Source organism: Octopus sinensis, linkage group LG25, assembly GCF_006345805.1.
Source record: "Octopus sinensis linkage group LG25, ASM634580v1, whole genome shotgun sequence".
Classification (NCBI taxonomy): domain Eukaryota; kingdom Metazoa; phylum Mollusca; class Cephalopoda; order Octopoda; family Octopodidae; genus Octopus; species Octopus sinensis.
The window spans coordinates 1,567,751-1,589,325 of record NC_043021.1 but is presented as its reverse complement, the minus strand read 5'-3'; the positions used below and the strand labels follow the sequence as shown (position 1 = coordinate 1,589,325).

At 40.8% G+C, this 21,575-nt stretch overlaps 3 protein-coding genes and 1 non-coding gene across 5 annotated transcripts in view; all 4 read right to left on the bottom strand.

Annotated features, from left to right (window-relative positions):
* Nucleotides 1-354: 354 nt before the first annotated feature.
* On the bottom strand, nucleotides 355-21,525 carry LOC115224375 (alpha-ketoglutarate-dependent dioxygenase alkB homolog 4). Of its 2 annotated transcripts, none has more exons than XM_029795258.2 (3): nucleotides 21,324-21,525; nucleotides 13,337-13,546; nucleotides 355-929 (listed from the first exon to the last, which is right to left on the bottom strand). In XM_029795258.2, the coding sequence occupies exons 1-3, from the start codon at nucleotides 21,423-21,425 to the stop codon at nucleotides 411-413; spliced, it is 831 nt and encodes a 276-aa protein (XP_029651118.1). In that variant the 5' UTR covers nucleotides 21,426-21,525; the 3' UTR covers nucleotides 355-410. The 2 variants fall into 2 exon arrangements, with proteins under 2 accessions (XP_029651118.1, XP_036369338.1); XM_036513445.1 differs by lacking the exon at nucleotides 21,324-21,525 and adding an exon at nucleotides 17,659-17,682.
* LOC115224374 (PC-esterase domain-containing protein 1B-like) lies at nucleotides 8,546-9,931 on the bottom strand. The gene has a single exon (XM_029795257.2). It carries the CDS (start codon nucleotides 9,660-9,662, stop codon nucleotides 8,751-8,753), a length of 912 nt encoding a protein of 303 aa, XP_029651117.1. The 5' UTR covers nucleotides 9,663-9,931; the 3' UTR covers nucleotides 8,546-8,750.
* LOC115224581 lies at nucleotides 16,795-16,864 on the bottom strand. The gene has a single exon (XR_003882867.1). It is a non-coding gene; the product is annotated as a small nucleolar RNA SNORD2 (small nucleolar RNA).
* The window catches only part of LOC115224467 (guanine nucleotide-binding protein G(o) subunit alpha), a 67,460-nt gene continuing 63,919 nt past the window's right edge, over nucleotides 18,035-21,575 (bottom strand). Inside the window, exon 10 of the transcript XR_005003867.1 lies at nucleotides 18,035-18,080. The gene's annotated coding sequence lies outside the window, so the exon portion shown is untranslated. The remainder of the gene's footprint in view (nucleotides 18,081-21,575) is intronic.

The following is a 21,575-nucleotide window of genomic DNA, read 5'->3' as shown; positions in this document are numbered from 1 at the left end:
AAGGCATCTGAATATTGGGAAAGATTTACGAAGGAGATAAAAATGTTAAAAAGCATGAAGAAGAGGAAGAGGAGAAAGAGAGGGAAAAGAAAAATTGAAGAAGGTAAGGAGAGGATTAAGAAAAGGAAAAGAAGAGTTTTAGAAGACGAAGAAGGAAAGGGAAGGGGTCAAAGAGGAGGGGTGAAAGAAGAAGAATTGAAAAGCCGAAGGGGAAGGGAAGAGGAGGGTACGAAAGAGTGGGAGGAGAAGAAGAAAGAAGAAGAAGAAGAAGAAGAAGAAGAAGAAGAAGGACAATAATAACAACAACAACAACAGCAACAACAAGAGGAAGAAGAAGAACAACAACAACAACACTTCTTTTGATCTTTTAATATTTAACAACCTAATAAAGTATTAACATAATTTATTCGTCACCGATCTGAAGTTTCACCAACAGAAATTCCTTGGAAAGAAAGGGCTGTCCGTATAAGTTGATCCCCAATATCGGAGTGGGGTCCCCCTGGCAGGAATTCGACAGTCGGTTCCCGGAAGGTCATTGCAAGTCGGCGTGATTGAATGTCTTGTCTGTGAATGGCGTGTTTCCATTGGTATCGTGCCGGGCCGTAGACGACGACCAGCGAGCGGCGCGGCAGCGGAACGCGAACCTCGATCCCAGGGTTCGTCTCCAGGCTCATGCTGAGGTAGGTGTCGCTGAGGAGGTTGACGGTCACCAGTCGTTCACCCCAGATCCAGAAATCGTCGAAGTGGGCATCGATGGCAGCGCCCCTCGACGGCTCGTACTCAAGATTGCAAAGCTCAACGGGAACGAAACCGGACAACTCTGGTGTGGAAGTGAAACGGTCGACGAGAAACTTGCTGAAGCCTGGAAGACCCGTGAATGTTGAACACTTCACCTTCTGCTTTTTGAAATTCACTTTTGGACCATAATCCTGAAATAGAGGGAAAACATCATCATAGTCATCATCATTATTATTATTATTATTATTATTATTATTATTATTATTATTATTATGTGAGGGCGCGTGGCTTAGTGGTTAGGGCATTCGGCTCATGATCGTATGGTTGTGAGTTCGATTCCCGGCGACGCGTGTGTCCTTGAGCAAGACACTTTATTTCACGTTGCTCCAGTCCACTCAGCTGGCAAAAATGAGTTGTACTTGTATTTCAAAGGGTCAGCCTTGTCACTCTGTGTCACGCTGATTATCCCCGAGAACTACGTTAAGGGTACACGTGTCTGTGGAATGCTCAGCCATTTGCACGTTAATTTCACGAGCAAGCTGTTCCGTTGATCGTATCAGCTGGGACCCTCGTCGTCGTAACCGGCGGAGTCTTTAAATTATTATTATTGAAAAGGCGGCGAGCTGGACGAAATGTTTGCCGCTACGCTGTGAGTTCAAATTCTGTCGAGGTCGACTTTGCCTTTCATCCTTTCGTCCTTTCGGAGTCGATATATTTATTAAGTAGTAGTGAAACACTTGGGTCGATGTATTCGACTAGTCCCCCTCCCCACAAATTTGAGGCCTCGTGTCTCCAGTAGGAAGGATTATTGCAAGCGGTAGCACGGTGTGGTGGTTACCACATCTGCTTTACACGCAGAAGGTCGTGAGTTCGAAACGCACTGGAACCCAAGCTTGTATTTATAAGGCGGCGATCTGGCCGAATGGTTAGCACGTCGGGCGAAGAAATGACTAGCAGTATTTCTTCCGTTTTAACGTTCTGAGTTCTAACTCCACTGAGATCTGACTTTGCCTTTCATCTTTTCAGGGTCGATGTAATCTACTTCCCTCAAAACTACTGGTCTTGTGGCAAAATTTGAAACCATTAAGGTCAAATACTGCCGAGGTCAACTTTGCCTTATATCGGCCAAAACCCGACCCCTCTACATTGCTGGCCTTTTAGTAATGGAAATGGTGGTAGTGGTATTAGTAGTAGTAGTAGTAAGAGGAGGAGGAGGACGATGAAGGTAGTGGTAGTGAACGGGGTGTAAAGAAAAGCTATCTACTAAATAACCAAGATCAATAAATCACTCAATACCACCACCACCACCACCGCCACCACCGCCGACCGCCGCCATCAGCACCACTTGATGGGTGCGGTTTGTTGACAGGAAAACGTTTTCACAAAAAAAAGATCATCTCCAGGTCAGCACCTACTTGACCGTCTTCACACACACACACATACCCGGCCTGCACAATATATATATATATATATATCCGAAATTACTACGATGATCCGGTTCTTGACTGAAGACTGAGGGGTTCGAATGTCCTGTCCATGTTATTGTATCGTCTTCTATGAGTTATACGTTCTTGTCCATGTTGTATTTTTCTACATACCTTAATATATATATATATATATATATATACACACATATATACATATATATAACTCATATATACATACATACATATATATGTATATATATATATATATATATATATATATATATATATACACATATATATGTATACAACGCACACACATATATACATACATACATACACATATATACACATATGCACACACACACATATACACACCACATACACACACGTACACACACGCGCGTACATACTGCCTTGAAATAGTATGATGCTGACTTGATTACAATTGCGATTAAAGAAGTACTCAATACCCTGAATCAAAGTGGAATAATGTTATTAAACGTTACTCGGAGTTTCCCATTGCCAATCGACGACTTCATTCATGTGGAGATCCGAAGAAAGGAGTATTTGACGCACCCCCCACCCACCCACCTTAGCCAGAAGTGCGACAAATTATTCTGTTTGTTAATATTATTGCATCTTTCATCTTTTACTGGTTTCAGTCACTGGACTGTGGCCATGCTGGGGCATCCTCTTGAAGGGTACTACATAAAAAGAGTGGTCCCGGTGCGCGCACTCGCGTATCCGCGCTAGCTAGTCGTGACTAGTCGATCCTACGACTACCTAGCAAAGTAAATAAAACACAAAGGATCGACTAGTCACGACTAGCTAGCGCGGATGCGCGAGTGCGCGCACCGGGACCACTCTTCTTAAGTAGTACCGAAGAAAGAGACCCCACCGGCCATATCCTGCTTTTGTATCCAAACTGGCCAGATCCAGCCTCTCACACCTACCCTGCAATGTCCTTCTTAAAATAAAACAATCACGTCATCGAAATCTCGAGGCTGTGAGAGTCAATGCGAAGAAACCGTTATCAAATGTGGCAGAGTCTTGTGAGGGCTGAAGAGTTGGATTTTAGAAGTTATTCTGTCGAGTCTTTTGCCGAACCGCTAAGTTACGGGGGACAAACACCAGTTATCAAGTGGTGAGAGAGACAACTACATCGTATATACACACACATATACACACATGTATGACAGGCTTCCACACAGTTTCCGTCTACTAAATTCACTCGCAACACATTGGTCGGCCCCGAGCTAATAGAAGACACTTGCCGCGTGCCTAGGACTGAACCCGAAACCAAGTGGTTACAAAGCCAGCTTCTTAACCACGTTGCCATACTTGCGATCCTCTGTGTGTGTATGTGTGTGTGTGTGTGTGTGTGTATGTGTGTGTGTGTATGTGTGTGTGTGTGTGTGTGTGTGTGTGTTGATGATGATGATGATGAGGAGGAGGAGGAGGTGGAGGAGGAGGAGGATAAGGGCATCTGAAGCAGAAACACGCATCCATAAAGACACCAAAATAAGGAGACCACTACAAAGACGTTTGACCCGCTAGAAATAACAGCGAATTTTCCCCTCAGACTACTTACCCTCTTGAAAACGGAACAAACGGGAATGCGTGCAAAATTAAATAAACAAATAATAAAACAAAACCAAAACCTATAAACAAAAGACGGCGGGGAGGCGGGGGGGGTCAGAGCTAAATACGACCATAAATCTTGTCTGTAAGGGTTGACCTCCTCATCAACAATAATACACACACCCACACGCACCCAATATAGACTAAAACATCGAATATAGAAAAGTCTTTACCGCCAACGTCCCCAAGCACTACGGAGACATCTCCAGCACCAACACCGTCGCACTGGCCTCCTCCACTCCAACCACCACCGACGCCGCCAATCTGCCACCTTCACCCGACCCTCCCCCTATCCACACTACCTCACCCGCCGCCTCCACCACCACCACCACCAGCAACAACTACTACCACCGTCATAACCACCAGACTTATCTCTGGTCAGTTTGTTTTTGTCCAGTAAGATTCACCCCACCCTCCCCCCACCATGACCACTCTCTCACCAGACTGTAGTTGTTCATTCTGGGATGACCATTACTGATCCATTAGTCACGCTTCAATGATTTTTATTTGTCGGTCGTCTACAAAAACACCAACATCGCCACCACTACTAATTTCCACCACCACCACCATAACACACACACACACACACCGTGTACCAAATATTTATTGTGGGCCTCAACACCTGAACCTGCGGCCCGCGGGACTTTCTGAATGACAGGCCTAACGAAAAATCATCTTCAATTTTTTTTTAGTAGTGCGGCCCTCCTAATGATAAGTTATGTCTCATGCGGCCCGCTTCTTGGCCTTTCCCACTTGCTCTTCACAGAGGTTAATCCAACTAGAAATAGCAGCCAAATCTCCGTCAATTGAACTGTCATTGTCTAAAAAGAAATAAAGTGAATGAAGGGTATACTAAGATAATAAAGTCAAACATAGAAAAACAGACTGGATGGTCACGACTGGACTGTCAAAGTTCTACTATTAAATAACTCCTGTGAGGCAATAAATTTTAGATGTGTGTATACATGTGTATATATATTTGTTTCAGCTTTTTGGTGCCTTTCAGACTGTGGCCATCCTGGAGCACCGCCTTGAAGGGTTTTTTTTAGTCGAATAAATCGACCCCAGCAATTTTTTTTCAAGCCTAGCACTTGTTTTTTATCGGTCTTTTTTTGCCGAACCGCTAAGTTATGGGAACGTAAACACACCAACACCAGTTTTCAAGCACACACACACACAGGCACGGCTGTATGGTTCAAGCAATTAGCTTTGGAACAACGTGGTTTCAGGTTGGTAATATGTAAATCGGGTGCTAAACTCGTTCCATTGCCGTCTGCTCCACTGTAGCTTTTAAAGGCTGTATCCGCCTTACACACAGTATCTATTATACACGCTGTTTAGTATTACGTGAGCTGTATCTATGTGGCGGGGAGGAGACACCGCTACAGGGATGAAACGGCGAAATGTAAAGGACAGACATGGCGAACAGGGGACGACGAGAATAGAAAAATATAAAGTGTGTTGACATAAACTAATATGTATGTGTGTGAGGAGCGAGTTTTCAACTTTATATACACACTGATTTTTTTTTCTAGGGCACAAAGGGCCGAACACAGAGGGGGCGATACAAGGACAGACAGAATAAGTGGGGACAAAAAACATGAAACTTTATATACACATTCAACACACACCGATCCACATGAAGCCTGTATCTGTCTACGAGAGACGATTTCATTTCGATTTACGTCTCTTTGATTGCGTGTGTATATATTTATTTGTATGATGGACTCTCTCGTCGAAGACTACGTAATGAGTTCAACTTCTGTCGAACGACCTGCACAAATTTGTTTAGAGTAGGGGTTCTCAACCATTTTTTTATCTATGGACCCCTTTGATTACTATTTTATTCTGGTGGACCCCTACAGCCATTCTATGTTTAAAAACTAGTTTTATAGAAATTTCATTCAAAATTCCTATTTTGTTCTTCACACATTCACTTGTGTAGGTTGGACCCTGTAAAATGTTAGGGCAAGAAACCTGGCAATACATATCAGCAAAATCATTTCAGGGGCCCTTAAAATGCTATTTACAATTTTGTTACGTAGACCCACAAAATCTTATATCCCGGTTGAAAACCCCCTGGTTTATAATGATCAAATGTTCGAGCCGACTCTCCATATCAAACTGATGTTGTCTAAACCGTAGACGGTAATAAGTCCACAACAATTCATGGTGTCTGGTAATTAAGTCACAGAAAAATGCCGCAATTTTGTCTGGGAAAGAAAGTCAGGTAAACAAACAAAAATATTCAAGTCAGTCGTGATTTATTAAAGTACCATAAACAAGGTAATTAAACAAAATATTTTCAATTAGTTTATTAACTGATAATACATATTTATATATGAAGGCGTTACATGACTTTTTTTTCTACCTGGATTCGCCTGAATAGGTGCCTTACACAAACCTCTATGTAACACCACACAATGCTTCCTCAAAAATCACTCCGTAATACGCACGCGACAAGCTTCCTTCAGTTTTTTGTCAACCAAATCCACTCACAAGGGTTTTGGTCGGTCCGCGACAATAGTAGGAGACACTTGCCCAAGGTGCCACGCAGTGGAATTGAACACAGAAGCATGTTGTTACGAAGCAAGCTACCATACAGCCATGCCTAAATACTTTGGCGGACGTCTGGGGTAGGTCGCCCACATAAATTGGAGTTTGTTTTGAAGGGATTTTTCAGGGGAGGGGTTCCCACGGTACCCTTGGAAAGGAGCTGAAGCATCCTTTGAACAAATAATTTTTCGTAAAATGGTTTATTTTAACCCTCCCCAATGAGATTTTGTGGGCACTTCGCATAATTTCTTTGGGTACGACGCACTTAAAAACTATAGAAGACTTTTCGGTAGAAAGCAAAAAACATTTTCAGACGAAAAAGTGTGATTAAGGGAGATTTAGTTGTTGTTTTTAGCATATACCAATCTTAATTTTTCTACACTACTTAAAAATCAAATGATTGAAGAACAATGTGTGTGTGTGTGAGAGAGAGAGACTGAATGAGTGTGTGAGAGAGAGAGAGAGACTGAATGAGTGTGTGTGTGTGTGTGTGTGTGATGTTCAGCAGCGATGGAGTCAACTGTTGCAGAACGCACGTGAGATCAAATACCGCCCGACTGTTAACATTAATTTCATTTTAAAGTTTCGGTTTCGCAAACATTTAATGTACTCTCAGTCAATTCAGATGTCTGTTGTAGATTTCTCTAAGTAAACTGGACGGTCACGGATAGAACGGCTTTAATTGTTAGGTCAGACCTGAGACTAGACAATAATACTTGAAGCTGCCCTGCTTACAAATTTATAACAATGTCATATATAAACACAACCACGTGTAGACAGAAAAACCAGTATTTACACAAACACGTGTATATAAATATATTTATACCCAAATCTACGCATATACACACACTTGACTTTGGACAATATAAATACAAATGGACTGGTTTTATTCATGAAATGCCTCAACCAATTTACAAACATTTCGTGTTTGAAATTCAATAACAAACATTGTGCCTGTATGTGGTATAACTACAGTTTGAGGCCCCGCCGACTTCCTCGTAATTTTATGAAAATTACTTTTGGCGGAGGTAAATAATACGCACACGACTCGCCTTCGACATTAACCCTGAACACCGGATGTACGTATTTTAACCCTTGCCATTGAAAAAAGGATTTTTGGATGAGTTTCAAACCATTTCTCCGGCCCTTTCCGACTTTAAAATAAATAGTGTGAAATGATATTTTACAGAAAACCATTTTCTGGGATGTGGATTATGTGGTGTTCAAGATTCGACTGCGGAAATCTCAAAGAAAAAAAAAAAAAACAAGTGAAAAATGTTAAAATAAGGAAAATGACAACAAAATCGAATAGAGGGAAGAGCGGTCTGAAACTCTCCCAAAATATTTGGCGATGTTACGGTTTGCCAAATATTTTTTTTTCTCAATTCTATCGGCATTATATACACTTTCAAAAACACCTCTGCAAAATTTCGCTAATAATGTATTTTTCAGAAAGTTATAAACAAATTTTGGGGGACACCAAAATAGTTCTGCCTTATTTATACACGCGCTTATTTATTTACAAACAAATAATATACGCACGTGCGTATATTCTATGTATACACAAACAAACTTCGCCAGCTGTTTTCAATCTCCATGTGCATTATTACCGGTGGGAAAGGCATGAATGCCACACTTCACAGTCCAATAGCTTACTATATCACAAAAAATATAAACAGCCTTTGCACAAAAGACACACAATATTTATACTGTTATCTCTGTAATACCTTTATTGTGAAACTTTCAAAAAAATTCTTAAACGACATTCCAGTCGTAGAAATTAGTTTACAAAAAAATGGAATTAGCACCAATTATTGTTGGTTTGGTTTAAAGCCAAAATAAATGAGGTGGGTGAGTGATAATAATTATGACGAACACAACCGTAGTTCGCGCTTCGAACTACAGAAATATTCATGGATGTTTGTTTTGAGCTTCGTCACAGGTGAGTAATTAATTGTTCAACGTTACTGTTCCATCGTTTTCAGGATTCAATAAGTTTTTTGGGGGGTTTTTAAGTGAAAAAAAGTTTTAGCTTTTTCCTTATTTTTGGTTTGTTTTTCTTTACGAAAATAAAAATTAACTGTGAAAATAAAAGTGTTGCATTATTAATATGATTTAAACTGTAAAAAGTTTTCAAATGAAGTAAAAGATAGAAAAAAAGAAGTTATTTGCTTTCGCTTTTCCGTTTTTTCGATCGTTTTGACCGTTTGTTGGTGGAGTTTAAACGCTTGCATCTTCTCGTGTGCAACACTTTCTGCTTGGATTTCGACACCAGACTCATCGAGGCGTGGTGCATTCGCCTGCCCCTTCGTCCATACAGGATATTGTCGTGCATTCGCCGATATGTGACATGTTCGCTCACTTCACGGAAGCTGTTTATCAAAGTGCTCATTTTCTGGTTATCTTTGCCGAATCCTGTAAAGATTGAGCCCAAAGAGGGGTGGATGCATGGGAATGCATCGCCGCTTCCATACGCCGCCTTCGTGCTGTCCAGTCGACACGGGTGGAATTGGGGTGGCACGCGGCCTGGCAAAGGATCCCCCAGGCTTCAGAAACGTGTGTGAAGAGGAGATTGCTGATGCGGCGGTGAGCCGTCATGTCCCAGTGAATTCCATCTTTACTCAGTCTGTGCCTGTGGTAGCGAAGAAAGTAGTGCAAGTCGAGAAAATCAAACGGGTAGTCCTTTATAAGGTTGTAGACGAATTCGTTAGCTGCTAGTATATCTTTGGGGAGTCTCTGTTTCTGGGAGCGGGCTTTCGATCCCAGGAAACCACCGTACGCTTCTGTAGAGACTGGTAAGGTACTGTTCCATATGACCAGACAGCTGGGCTTGAGCGTCTTCAAGAGTGAGTCGAACAGAATCTTCAGTTTCTCTTTGTAGGCTGGCCAACCGTTCGCGCCATAGCGGCTCAAGTCCCACAGGCAGGAATTCATTATTAAAATGTCAGGGGGAATTTTCTTGAGATCGTCCAGAATTTCTTCAACTTTTTTGTTAAAACATCGTGTTACAAAATAAAATCGTATAAAAAACGAGTCGTTCCGATACTGTCTGATTTCACAATAATCAATACCGTTCGTCATTCCGTTTTGACAGCCGCCTTTCAACAAAGTGTCTCCACTGAACGATAATTCGCCTTTTACTCTCATGTCGCCGTCAGTCAGATAAAAATTGTTTCCTCTGTCACTCAACATTGACACAATGTCTTTGTAAATGGCTCGCTGGATAGAGTCGCCAATAATGACCAAAAATTTCTCGCTAAGAAGTCGTTTAATGTCATGGCTTAAAAATATGTCAGCCATTTTCTCTCAATCGCTATCTCTGTAGAACTACAGAAAAGTTTTAAAAAGGGGTATTTTTCGTTTTCTTTGCCCTTAATTTGTGAAAATGTAATTGATTTTGCTTAAACTTTTGTCTGTTGCAGTTTGAAAGGTTCACCAAAAAAAAATAAAATTTCTTCAAAAAAATCGATTGTTACGTCGTCAAGTAAAGAGTTTAAAGTGTTTTCAGAAAATGTCAGTTGAGACAAGAGACGTCATGTGACCAATGAGACGTGAATTGACCAATGAAAAATGTGGATTTGAATCGCTAAAAAAGCGTCGCTCAGCGACACATATACAAGTACGAGAGTTGTCTCCCTTGCAGAGTTACTTCCCTTCGCCAAGTGACATAGCAAAGGAGGAAGGGCAATCTTATGTGGTTCGTTGCTGAGCTGTTAGAAATAGAAGTCACATGTGCTTTAAATCACATGCAACTGTTTTAAAAACGAAGGACACGTTAAGTAATAGAGTCCTGGAAAGTCTTTGATATTAGGCCTGCTCAATCAGAATTTACCAATGACTAAAACTAACAGGGGAATCTTTTATGTGGATACTCAGCCAAATTACAAGAAATAGAAGCTAAATCTTCCTAAAATTGTAATCTACTGTCTTAGAAAAAGAAGGTTGCTTTTGATAACGTAATCCGGGACACACCCTACCTTGATGGTCAAAGAAAAAAGAGATGGTCACAACTGGAAAGTCTTTCATAAATCTGCTTTGGAATCGACCTTATTTTATTAAACAACAACTATATTTAAACCAAGCCTCGAAGTAGTTCCGAGACAAGCTAGAAATAACAGCCAAACCTCTCGGACTTTAGACTCCCACAAAGGATACATGCAACAGCGTAATCTTTTAGCTATAGGCAAACGTATACAAGTGTGCCCCCCCCCCGTCCCTCAAAAAACTTTGTTTCCTCATAACTTCTAGAAAAATGGATATTTTTAAAGAAATTTCCTACAAATAGGCTTCAGAGCGTGTAGATCCCGGTTGCGTTGGAATTTGTGTTGGAAAGTTTTTCCGGGCGTGGGGGTGAGGGGTTTCGGAAAATGCGCACGAGTCGACTTTGTTTCCTCATAACTTTCAGAAAAATGGGTATCTTTTTACGAAATTTTCTACAAGAGTGAATGTGTGGTAAGAAGCTCACACACACACACACACACACACACACGCCCACCTCAATCCTCTCGGATTCCTTTATTTTCAACTATTCACTCTGAATAAAACTATTCCATATTTTTAAGTATAGCATTTTTTTTTCTGTAAATTATTTTCTTGCTCAAAAAAATTGCAGTTTTTAGTTCCAGCCATTTGGGGGTCAACTTTCCTTTTCCTCTTTGGAGGGCAATGCGATAAATAAAAATACTAGGGATTATTTTTTCCTCCCCACAAAATCTGTGGCCATTATCACCATCACCATCATTGTCATTTAACATTCATTTTCCATGCTAGCATGGCTTTATCATCATCATCATCATCATCAGAGCAAATTTCATTTTTGTCACCTCTCACTCGCAATATCTTCTCCATGTTCTACCAATCACAACTCTAATTAATAGAGTAATTAACAGATGTTATTGCCAGAGAAATGATACAAGCAAACTCAAAGACACGGGTGTTGTTGGCAAATAAAAGAAACCATTATTATTCTTCTTCTTATTATTATTATTGAGTAAGAGAGAGAGAGCAGAGCATGCCATCAAAGTGACACTGAGGTAAAATATACAAAGCCCAGTATACCCATCATGACTACACCAGGCACATGCATCACAACCATATGTGCGCGACATGGTGATCTCATATCAAGATAAACAGCGCATGACCTCGCAGGTGAGGTGCAGTTAGAATTTTCTTCTGTTCGAGTAACCCATCCCGCTCAAAAGGTCCCTGAATAAGGGTTGTTTAAGGATGTTGAACGAAACACCCATTTTTTCAGAGGTGAATTATTCAAACCCCGAAGAATCCCTCTCAACACATGGCTATGGTGCTCCCCTATTATTATTATTATTAGTAGTAGTAGTAGTAAATTATCCAAACCCCAAAGTATTCCTCTCAACACATGGCTATGATGCTCCCCCACTACTTCTGCTCGTGATCAGAGATGCACATATCGTCAGCCACCAAGGGACATGCTCAACTGGTTACGGTCAAACAACTGACAAGCAAATCTGTGGTATTGAGCAGAATATTTGCTGTAACCCATCTTTTATACCAAGACAAAACAATGTACATGATAATACTTAAGCTATGATGCTCCCCCAATTATTATTATTATTATTTTAAGGCGACGAGCTGACAGAATCGTTGGGATGCCATGTGAAATGCTTAGCGGCATAATTAAATCATTAACCTTTACAGTTGGATGAATTTTAATTTAACCCTGCAGTTAGATCAATTGGAATGTTGCAGAGTTGTGCACCTTGTTACACTCCACCAAATTGTGGAAAGCTGAAGTTAAGTGTCTTTTATTTGTTTCCGCCATTGGACTGCGACCATGCAGGGGCAATGCCTTGAAGAATTTTTAATTGAATGAACCAGCCCCAGTACGTACATACAAACACACACATATAACCCATGAATTGTCATGTGGTATGAGAGATGAATATACCAGTTGACATCCTTAGGCTTACAGTCGTTTCGCATCCTCCTTCATACAATAATAATCTCAATGTGGAAGCATTAATAAGCATGTTACTTGTACTTGTGGTGAAATTCACCCTGGGTGGGTTGAGTCGGCTTCTTCTACTCATGGAAGAAGTTTCGTGGGAATATGTGGATTTCACAAGCGGTCCCCAACAATCCCACATGTGGAGACATCCTGTTTGCCGCAGATTGTCCGCAGATGCAGGGACAGAACGACTGAGGAACCGCCAGTTGCCAAAGCAGACACTCTGAGGATTTTCACCAGAGCCCCGTCTGCCGGGTTGTGGCCCTACCAGGAACCAAAGTTCCCGACAGCATAGCTCTGACACTACCCGTTGCCAGTGTCCCCACCACAGTGAGGAGAGGATGGGCTTTGGGCACACATAAGCATGTTAGGCATTATACAACACAACTGTAGATTCACAAATCAATGCAAATATTTAAAAAAAAAGGCTCATCAGATCACCAGAACACCAACGATTCAACTCTGGATCCCTAATTATTTCTAATATGAAGAAGGCTGTGAAATGGCCATAAACCTGAGGATGTCAAATGGTTAAATAAACATATTCACCTATCTGACCTCCTGACATTTTATGGCTTATATAACCCTCATGAGGCAATTTCATCGATCAGAACTTCTGGACTTCAGCAGTGTGAACACTCTGCTTTACATTTCTCAGTATTGGATTACTGCTCTATGGTGTGATAGCCAAATCCATTAGAGGAGCTTTCTGTGATAGCCACATCATTCTGTGAATCCTTATCTTAGACAACAAATGTGATTGGAAGATGTATGAGTGTGTAGCAAAGTTCAGATCAGACAACCTAATTACCTCTGTTTTAAGATTTTCTCTGCAAGCTTTGACCAACAGATGTTCAGACTGGACAACAAACACATCAATATTGTCTCTTTGAGAAAAGGGGCAGCAAAGATCACACACCCCTTCTGCCACCCCTCCAATCCTGGCTACTTTATAAGAAAAAGACAAAAACAAAACATCAAAACGTACCTGCTTCCTCCGTCCTGATTGGGAATCTACGAACGGAGACATGTCGATCTGTTTGGTCAGGAATTCCTCCTCTTCAGCACTGACAAACTCTTCTTTCAAGAAGATTCCTGGATACTCCATTGATGTTCCTTCATGATCCGGGTGTTGGTTCTGTGGCTCCTGCTCTACCCAAGCTTTCTGACATTTGTTACAATACAGATATGTTGTGATCTACAAATATACATACATTTATTCATAAATACACACGCACACACATATTTACACATAAAGAGATAGATAAATACATAAGTATATTATGCACACACACACACACACAGGTTGGCCGGTTCGACTGGGATCTGGGAAGCCAGGAGGCTGCACCAGGCCCCAATCTGATCTGTAGAAACATTGCCAAATTAGATTGGGGCCTGGTGCAGCCTCCTGGCTTCCCAGACCCCAGTCGGACTGTCCAACCCATGCCAGCATGGAAAATGAACGTTAAACAATGATGATGATGATGATATATTTATAAATAAAATATAAGGGTAATATCTATATAAGATTTCATCAAGTAGCCAGCATGCAAAACCAATTAAGGAAAAATAAATACAAAGTATATAATTTTTTTCCTTATATATAAAATACATTATTATATCAAGGGCTACTTCTATAAGTAAAGCCACACACTGTAAGGGGACTCTAAAGTCAAACTACTTCAACAAATATCCACACACACTGAATTCGAGGGAATGAGCATAGGAGAAATTCCTTTAAAAAGGTTTAGTTGTATATCATTAATTTCATGGGCAGCATGTGTAACATGCTCTCCATTCATCAGTACGTACATAACCAGGGAAATATAAATATAAACATCTATATACATACCATGGGAACACATGGAATCTCTCCTCTGTTCATTCCCTCGAATTCAGTGTGTGTGTATATATGTTGAAGTAGTTTGACTTTAGAGGCCCCTTACAAGCTGTGGCTTTACTTATAGTAATAGCCCTTGATATAATAATAATAAATAATATATCATCATCGTTTAACGTCCATTTTTCATGCTAGCATGGGTTGGATGGTTCGACCAGGGTCTGGGAAGCCAGGAGGCTGCGCTAGGCTCCAGTCTGATTTGGCAGAGTTTCTACAGCTGAATGCCCTTCCTAACGCCAGCCACTCTGTGAATGTAGTCGGTGCATTTTACATGTTACGGACACGGACGCCAGTCAGGCGGCGCTGGCATCGGCCACGTTTGGAAGGTCTTTTTATGTGCCACTGGCATGGGTATCTTAACTACAATATATATATATATATAATGTGTATACACACACACACGAAGGTGCATGGCCCAGTGGTGAGGCTTGTTGTACTCATAATCATGAGATCAAGGTTTCAGTTCCCAGACCAGTTGTGCATCGTGTTCTTAAGCAAAACACTTCATTACTCACATTACTCCAGTCTACTCAGCTGTAAAGGGATTGCCCTGAACCGGTGTAGCCTTCCGGTCACCTTGTGTTGATAGGAAATCCCTGTTACCTAGGAAACCTTAATTAGTGGAGAGTAAATACTCTCAATGTTAGTTCCTGTACTGATACCTTGGTCTGAGATGGAAAGGATCCAGGGATTTCAGACAGAGTAAGGAAGAAGGGTTTTGGGGGCTAGAAATATGTATGATGGAATTGACCTTAAATCCAATGTATGGTCATCCGTTGGGGTGATAAGGATCATCTGGTCCGCCTAAAGACTGATTGATCCCTTGTGCTTTGACTTTGATTAAAATGAAGAAGAGTTACACACCATCAACCTCACTCACTCTTTCATGACCATCTTCAATCGAGTGGCAAGACCAGGTCAAGATGACTGAGGATGAAGACGGAAGCAGTGGATGATCAAGCTGATCCATTTTGTTCGCTGCACCCCACAATGCGTTACTGTGACCACTTTCCCCGCCATTGAGCCATGAGCTAATTAAACCATATCTGGGACGCTGATAGGTGCCACTACTCAGGGTCAGAATAGACCTGGGAACAATGGTAGCTAAGGGATGTCCCACGTTCTTAGAAATCCCTGGAACTCCTGAACAAGTCTTCCCCTACCTAACCAGTCGCAGATGAAAGTCAACAAACCCACGACTCGACCAATAAATTCATATAAAATACACAAAGAACAACAACACAAATAAATTAAATTATTTATATTAAAAAATACACATGTTGTTGTTGTTGACTGTGACAAGTCAGAGTATCAAGACGGAGTAATTCACACACAGCAGTCACCATGGCAATTGCTGTTTAGCAAATGGATAATCTAGTTTTACACAGTTACCTCCCTTCAATTACATTAAGGATACTTTTTTTTTTCTTTATTACCCACAAGGTAAACATAGAGGGAACAAACAAGGACAGACATAGGTATTAAGTCGATTACATCGACCCCAGTGCGTAACTGGTACTTAATTTATCGACCCCGAAAGGATAAAAGGCAAAGTCGACCTCGGCGGAATTTGAACTCAGAACGTAATGGCAGGCGAAATACGGCTAAGCATTTCGCCCGACGTGCTAACGGTTCTGCCAGCTCGCCGCCTGTTTTATACTGAATCATACTGTTCATCAAAAGACGAGTGTCTTTTCATGAACTGTATGGTTGAGAGTCAAACTTGTTAATCCCTAATCCCTAGCTATATCTATACCCCTCAAAAAATATCTACATCACACAAAAATTAGTAAAACTAGATATATGTACATATGTATGTATATGTGTATGTGTATCTTTGTGTGTGTTTGTCCCCACACCACTGCTTGACGAGTGGTGTTGGAGTGTACATGTCCCCGTGACTTAGCGGTTCAGCAAAAGAGATCGATAGAATAACTTCTAGGCATAAAAAGAAAATAAGTACTGAGGTTGATTTATTCAGATAAAAGCCTTGTTGGTGGATTTGGTAAACAGAAACCGAAAGAAACCCATCGAGCGCGCGCGTGCGTGTCCACCAGCACTGCTTGGTAACCGGTGTTGGTGTGTTTACGTCCCCCTAATTTAGCGGTCCGGCAAAATAGACCAAGAGAAGAAAATACTGGGCTTTAAAAAAAATGTCCTGGGATCGATTTATTCGACTAAAACTTCTTGAAGGCGGTGCCCCAGCATGGCCGCAATCAAATGATTGGAACATGTAAAAGAGAAAGGATAGAAAGCCTTCAGTTTTATTATAAAATTCTTTTTAGCTTTGACGAGTGGAAAGGAAGACATTCCAGCCGTGAACATCCCGTCTTTTAATGAGAGACTACATTTTCTGAGATTTGGCTACGGTTACCCTTAGGTAACTTCTGTAATTATTGCAATAACATCTAAGATTCGGTTATTTAAATATTAAATCGACCTCAAGAGTCTCTAGGTTTCGAAAGGGTCTCAGAACAAGTGCGTTGATCGCTGCAGCAGAAACATCACGAAATCCACATCAATAAATAAAAATTAGGGTTCTCTAAGGATGTTCAGTTTGAGTAAATATCCGCAAATAGCTTTAGGTCCCGAAAGATGTTAGGCATCATTACATCCTTAGCACGAATCGAACCCTCACCCATAAAAGAAGGAAATGATACTGGTCGATAACCCACACGGCCACCGCACATCACACTAATCAACGGTCCAACATAACGTATTTATTCCTACATACATTACTAGTTGTATATAAATTACAACCGGGTTTTTTTTTATGTGTTTACATATGGTCGGATGTGTATATATATATATATATATTTATTTATCTATTTTTTGTAATATTAACGTTCAGCAATGTCCCGATACCACGTGGAGGTACAAGGCTTTGGTTTTCCGGGTTTTTTTTTTTTTTCTTTTCGCTTATTTTCGGAAATGTTTTGGGTAAGAACGAGTTTAGAAATACATTTAGAAACACGAAAATTACAATTCTGAAAAATAAAATTTTATTTCAGAACTTCTTTAATATTGATCGCTTACAATAATTATCCACTTTCAATTGAATGCTGCCCTAATTACACACACACACGGTGCCCCAGCATGGCCGCGGCCTTCGGGCTAAAACATTTTTAAGGATTTTAAGGATATGTCACAGATTTTAGCGTGATTACGATATACACGTTTCTACACGCTATATCTGCGAGTGTATAAATATATATACATACGTATAGATATATAACAACAAACTCAGGTGTGCGTGTGTGTGTCGCGCATCCGCGCTAGCTAGTCGTAAGTAGTCGATCCTACAACGACTGTTTAACCCTAAACCTAATTTTTTAACCCAAACCTTAGTTTGTTTATAAAAATAATTAATTTACTTAGTTTTAAAAAATTATTTAGGATCGACTACTTACGACTAGCTATCGCGGATGCGCGTGTGCGCGCACCGGGACCACTGTTTGCTAGTAGTTACCCGTAATCCGTGTTTAAGGCGGATGAAATCGGGGATTTAAAAAAAATATTTTTTCGAAACAAAATTAGAAGAAAACTGTAGACGAAATAATGCTAGATTTCACTTCCGCTGGACCGAAACCGAACACTGTCCGGTTTGGAACATCTTACAAAGGAAGAACGATACTGTGACATCGTAGTCATCGTCTCTGTTCTCTCGAAGTCTGAGACCTGACAATTATTCAAATATTCTTTGGTAAGGAGAATTGTCGGAAATAATGGATACATAAAACGGTGTCTTAACGTTTCAGTAATATCACAGCAGTACTCTCTTTACTCTTTTACTTGTTTCAGTCATTTGACTGCGGCCATGCTGGAGCACCGCCTTTAGTCGAGCAAATCGACCCGGGACTTATTCTCTGTAAGCCCAGTACTTATTCTATCGGTCTCTTTTGCCGAACCGCTAAGTGACGGGGACGTAAACACACCAGCATCGGTTGTCAATGCTAGGGGGACAAACACAGACATACAAACACACACACACATATATATACACATATATACGACAGGCTTCTTTCAGTTTCCGTCTACCAAATCCACTCACAAGGCTTTGGTTGGTCCAAGGCTATAGTAGAAGACACTTGCCCAAGATGCCATGCAGTGGGACTGAACCCGGAACCATGTGGTTGGTTAGCAAGCTACTTACCACACAGCCACCCCTGCGCCTACAAGGACCAGAAATTTGTATTGGGACGAGTATATGTATATATCCGTGTGTGTGTGTGTAGGATCGGTTTTGGCAGGATTATGGATCCCTGGGCAAATCAACGCAATGGGATCTTACAGTATGAATTTATTGACAAGCAAGCCACAGAATACATAGGTCAGAAGTTGGCCCCTTGACTTATGCATGTGTGTGTGTGTGCGATTAGGGAGCATCCTCATAGAATTTTATAACTGAAATCAATCAGTCCAGCATCCTCTCTCTCGAATTGAAGCTGGACACTGCAACGGGTTTAAACGACCCCAGCTTTCCAATATCAATCCCTTGGGCCAGAGCTTGTCCCTGATTGTCCTGGAGCATATCCTGAGAAAGGCCACTCACCTAATTTCCCGTGAAGTCACTCAGCAACACACTCCGTCCTCTACACTCCCCACACCCATATATGCTATGTCCTCTTCCTGCCTTTTTAGACCATTACAGACTACTACTACTACTACTAGAGACTTATTTTGTCATTTACTGTAAACAACAACAACAACAGGTGCCATTTGCACTGGTTGTTGTGGCCATGGTGTAATGGTGTCTGGTCTTTTAGTTCAAAAGTGTAATATATATATATATATATATATATATATATATATATATATATATATATATATATGGTGACTGCCCCCTCGTTATCGGCATGGAAAGCAGACGTTAAACGATGGTGATATATATATAGGTGCAGGAGTGGCTGTGTGGTAAGTAGCTTGCTTACCAACCACATGGTTCCGGGTTCAGTCCCACGGTGTGGAACCTTGGGCTGACCAGAGCCTTGTGAGTGAATTTGGTAGACAGAAACTGGAAGTAACCAGTCATATATGTATATATATGTGTGCGTGTGTGTATATGTTAGTGTGTCTGTGTTTGTCCCCGCTAACATCGCTTGACAACCGATGCTGGTATGTTTACGTCCTTATAATTTAGCAGTTCAGCGAAAAGAGACTACTAGGACATTGGCCATCCTAGTTATATCTCCATTTTCTTACTTTCTTTTGAATGATATATGCATGTGTGTGTGTATGGATAGATGGATGGATGGATGTATACTGCGGGCTTCTTTCAGTTTCTTTCTACTAAATCCACTCACAAGGTTTTGGTCAACCTGGTGCTATTGTAAAAGACACGTGCTATACAGTGGGACTGAACCTGGAACCATATGTATATCTCATCATCACCATTTAATGTCTATTTTCCATGTTGGCGGCATGGCTTGGCAGGATCCGTCGGACCTGAGGATTCCTTCTCTACTTCGGCATGGTTTCTCCTGTAAGGATCACACAAAGGAAGATAAAAAAAAAAAAAAGATATTCAGTGGCTGGTGTTAAGATGGACATCAAGCTGTTGAAATCATGCCAAAGCAGACATCGCATCTCGAAGCAATCCTCTAGATTGTCAGATCTTGTCAAACTGACCAATTCAAGTCAGCAAGGAACATGGACATTAAGTGATGATGGTGGTGGTGGTGGTGGCGCCGGTGAGCCCACACATTCTAAGGAATCTCGAGCAATTATAGACGTAATTGCCCTCTATATTCTATGGTGCCCAAGGTAAATTGTTTTAAAACAAAAGTAATCTTCAAGGAATGAAAGAATTTCAACACAAGATTACATGTGTATTCTGTTTTCTTCGTTAATATCAGATTTTAATTAAAACAGTTGCCTAATTAACGCTCACACTATCAATGATACTAGCATCAATTAGGGGCAAGTTACTTGCCAGACTCTTCCTCGGTTAACCCACACAGAACTAAATAATGTTTGTCAACAACAATACGATGCTCCACCGACCCGAATCTGCCAAACTTGTCGCACTTGTCTTTAAAATAGATCAATCTAAAAAAAGGGGGCACAAGGTCATACATTTGTTTATTCGAGTGTATGTATGAGAGAGAGAGAGAGAGAGAGAGAGAGAGAGGAGAGAGAGAGAGAGAGAGAGAGTTGGCTGGATCGAATCCAATATTTCGCGGAGAGTTTATTTTATCGAACCCGGAAGGATAAAAGGTAAACTCGATCTCGGTAGGAATCGAACTGAGAACGCAGAGGTTCACCACAAAATTCGGTAACAACATTTTATCCGTCGTTCTACCGATTCTGTTATTCCATTAATTATTACATATTGTAATTTTTACGATTCAGTGAAAGGACGGAGAGAAGCGCCCATTAAGGCTTTTGATGGGTTTTGAGATTGAAAAGGAGTTGAAAAAAAAGGTAGTCATCTCCACAAGAAACGAGGCCCAAATACTTGTCATGGGGTGGGATTCTGCTAAAAGATATTTCTTTATTGCCCACAAGGGGCTAAACATAGAGGGGACAAACAAGGACAGACAAAGGGATAAAGTCGATTACATCTACCCAGTGAGTAACTGGTACTTAATTTATCGACCCCGAAGGGATGAAAGGCAAAGTCGGGCTAAAAGAACCCAAGATACCATATGACAACAGGTAGAGTCTGACTCGTCAGGCTTCTACACAGTTTCCGTCTTCCCAGTTATATAAACCCTTATATTTATCTACATATCAATTTATATTTTATTTTGTTTGCCTTTATAATCGTTTCTTTCATTTTTCATTCAAGAAAAATCGTGTTTGTCCGAGAGAGACGTGGCATTTGAGTAAACCAGGTGGGATTTCGTCCACTAACCTTAGGGAGGAGGAATAAAAACTTCAAAAACGAAACGTAAGTGGATGGAATTAAATACTCAAAGACGTTTAACCCGGTTCTAAATCCTGTCCATCAAATCGGTGTTTTTAAAAAAAATAATAAATAACAAAACGGCGAGCGCCGGCACGAGGTTCGAACCAGGAACCTTCCCGGAGCGGTTTTATGAATTGTAGGAATGGTAACAATGTTTGTGTTTACCTGGAGCTTCTCGTGTGCGACTGTTGTATTCTTGGAAGAATTTTCGCATAATAAACAAGATCGGATCCCTTTACAGGAACATCGCTTCTCGTCTGTCTTCATTTTACGACTGAAACCAGAAACGTAAGAATCGGATGTTTTGGTAAAGGCGGTGTTTGTTGAATTTATTCCCTGTTGTGAAGAAATAACACCCGGATTAACGGAGTTTATATATAAATATATGTGTGCCAAGCCTAATTTTGTTTATCTACA

What these genes read in the sequence shown, in the direction of transcription:
- LOC115224375 (XM_029795258.2), bottom strand. Translation starts at nt 21,425, where the DNA reads ATGAAGACAGACGAGAAGCGATGTTCCTGTAAAGGGATCCGATCTTGT. An exon ending in TCGCACACGAGAAGCTCCAG is followed by an intron (nt 13,547 to 21,323) that starts GTAAACACAAAC and finishes GTATATTTGTAG; the next exon opens with ATCACAACATATCTGTATTG. An exon ending in AATCAGGACGGAGGAAGCAG is followed by an intron (nt 930 to 13,336) that starts GTACGTTTTGAT and finishes CCTCTATTTCAG; the next exon opens with GATTATGGTCCAAAAGTGAA.
- LOC115224374 (XM_029795257.2), bottom strand. Translation starts at nt 9,662, where the DNA reads ATGGCTGACATATTTTTAAGCCATGACATTAAACGACTTCTTAGCGAG.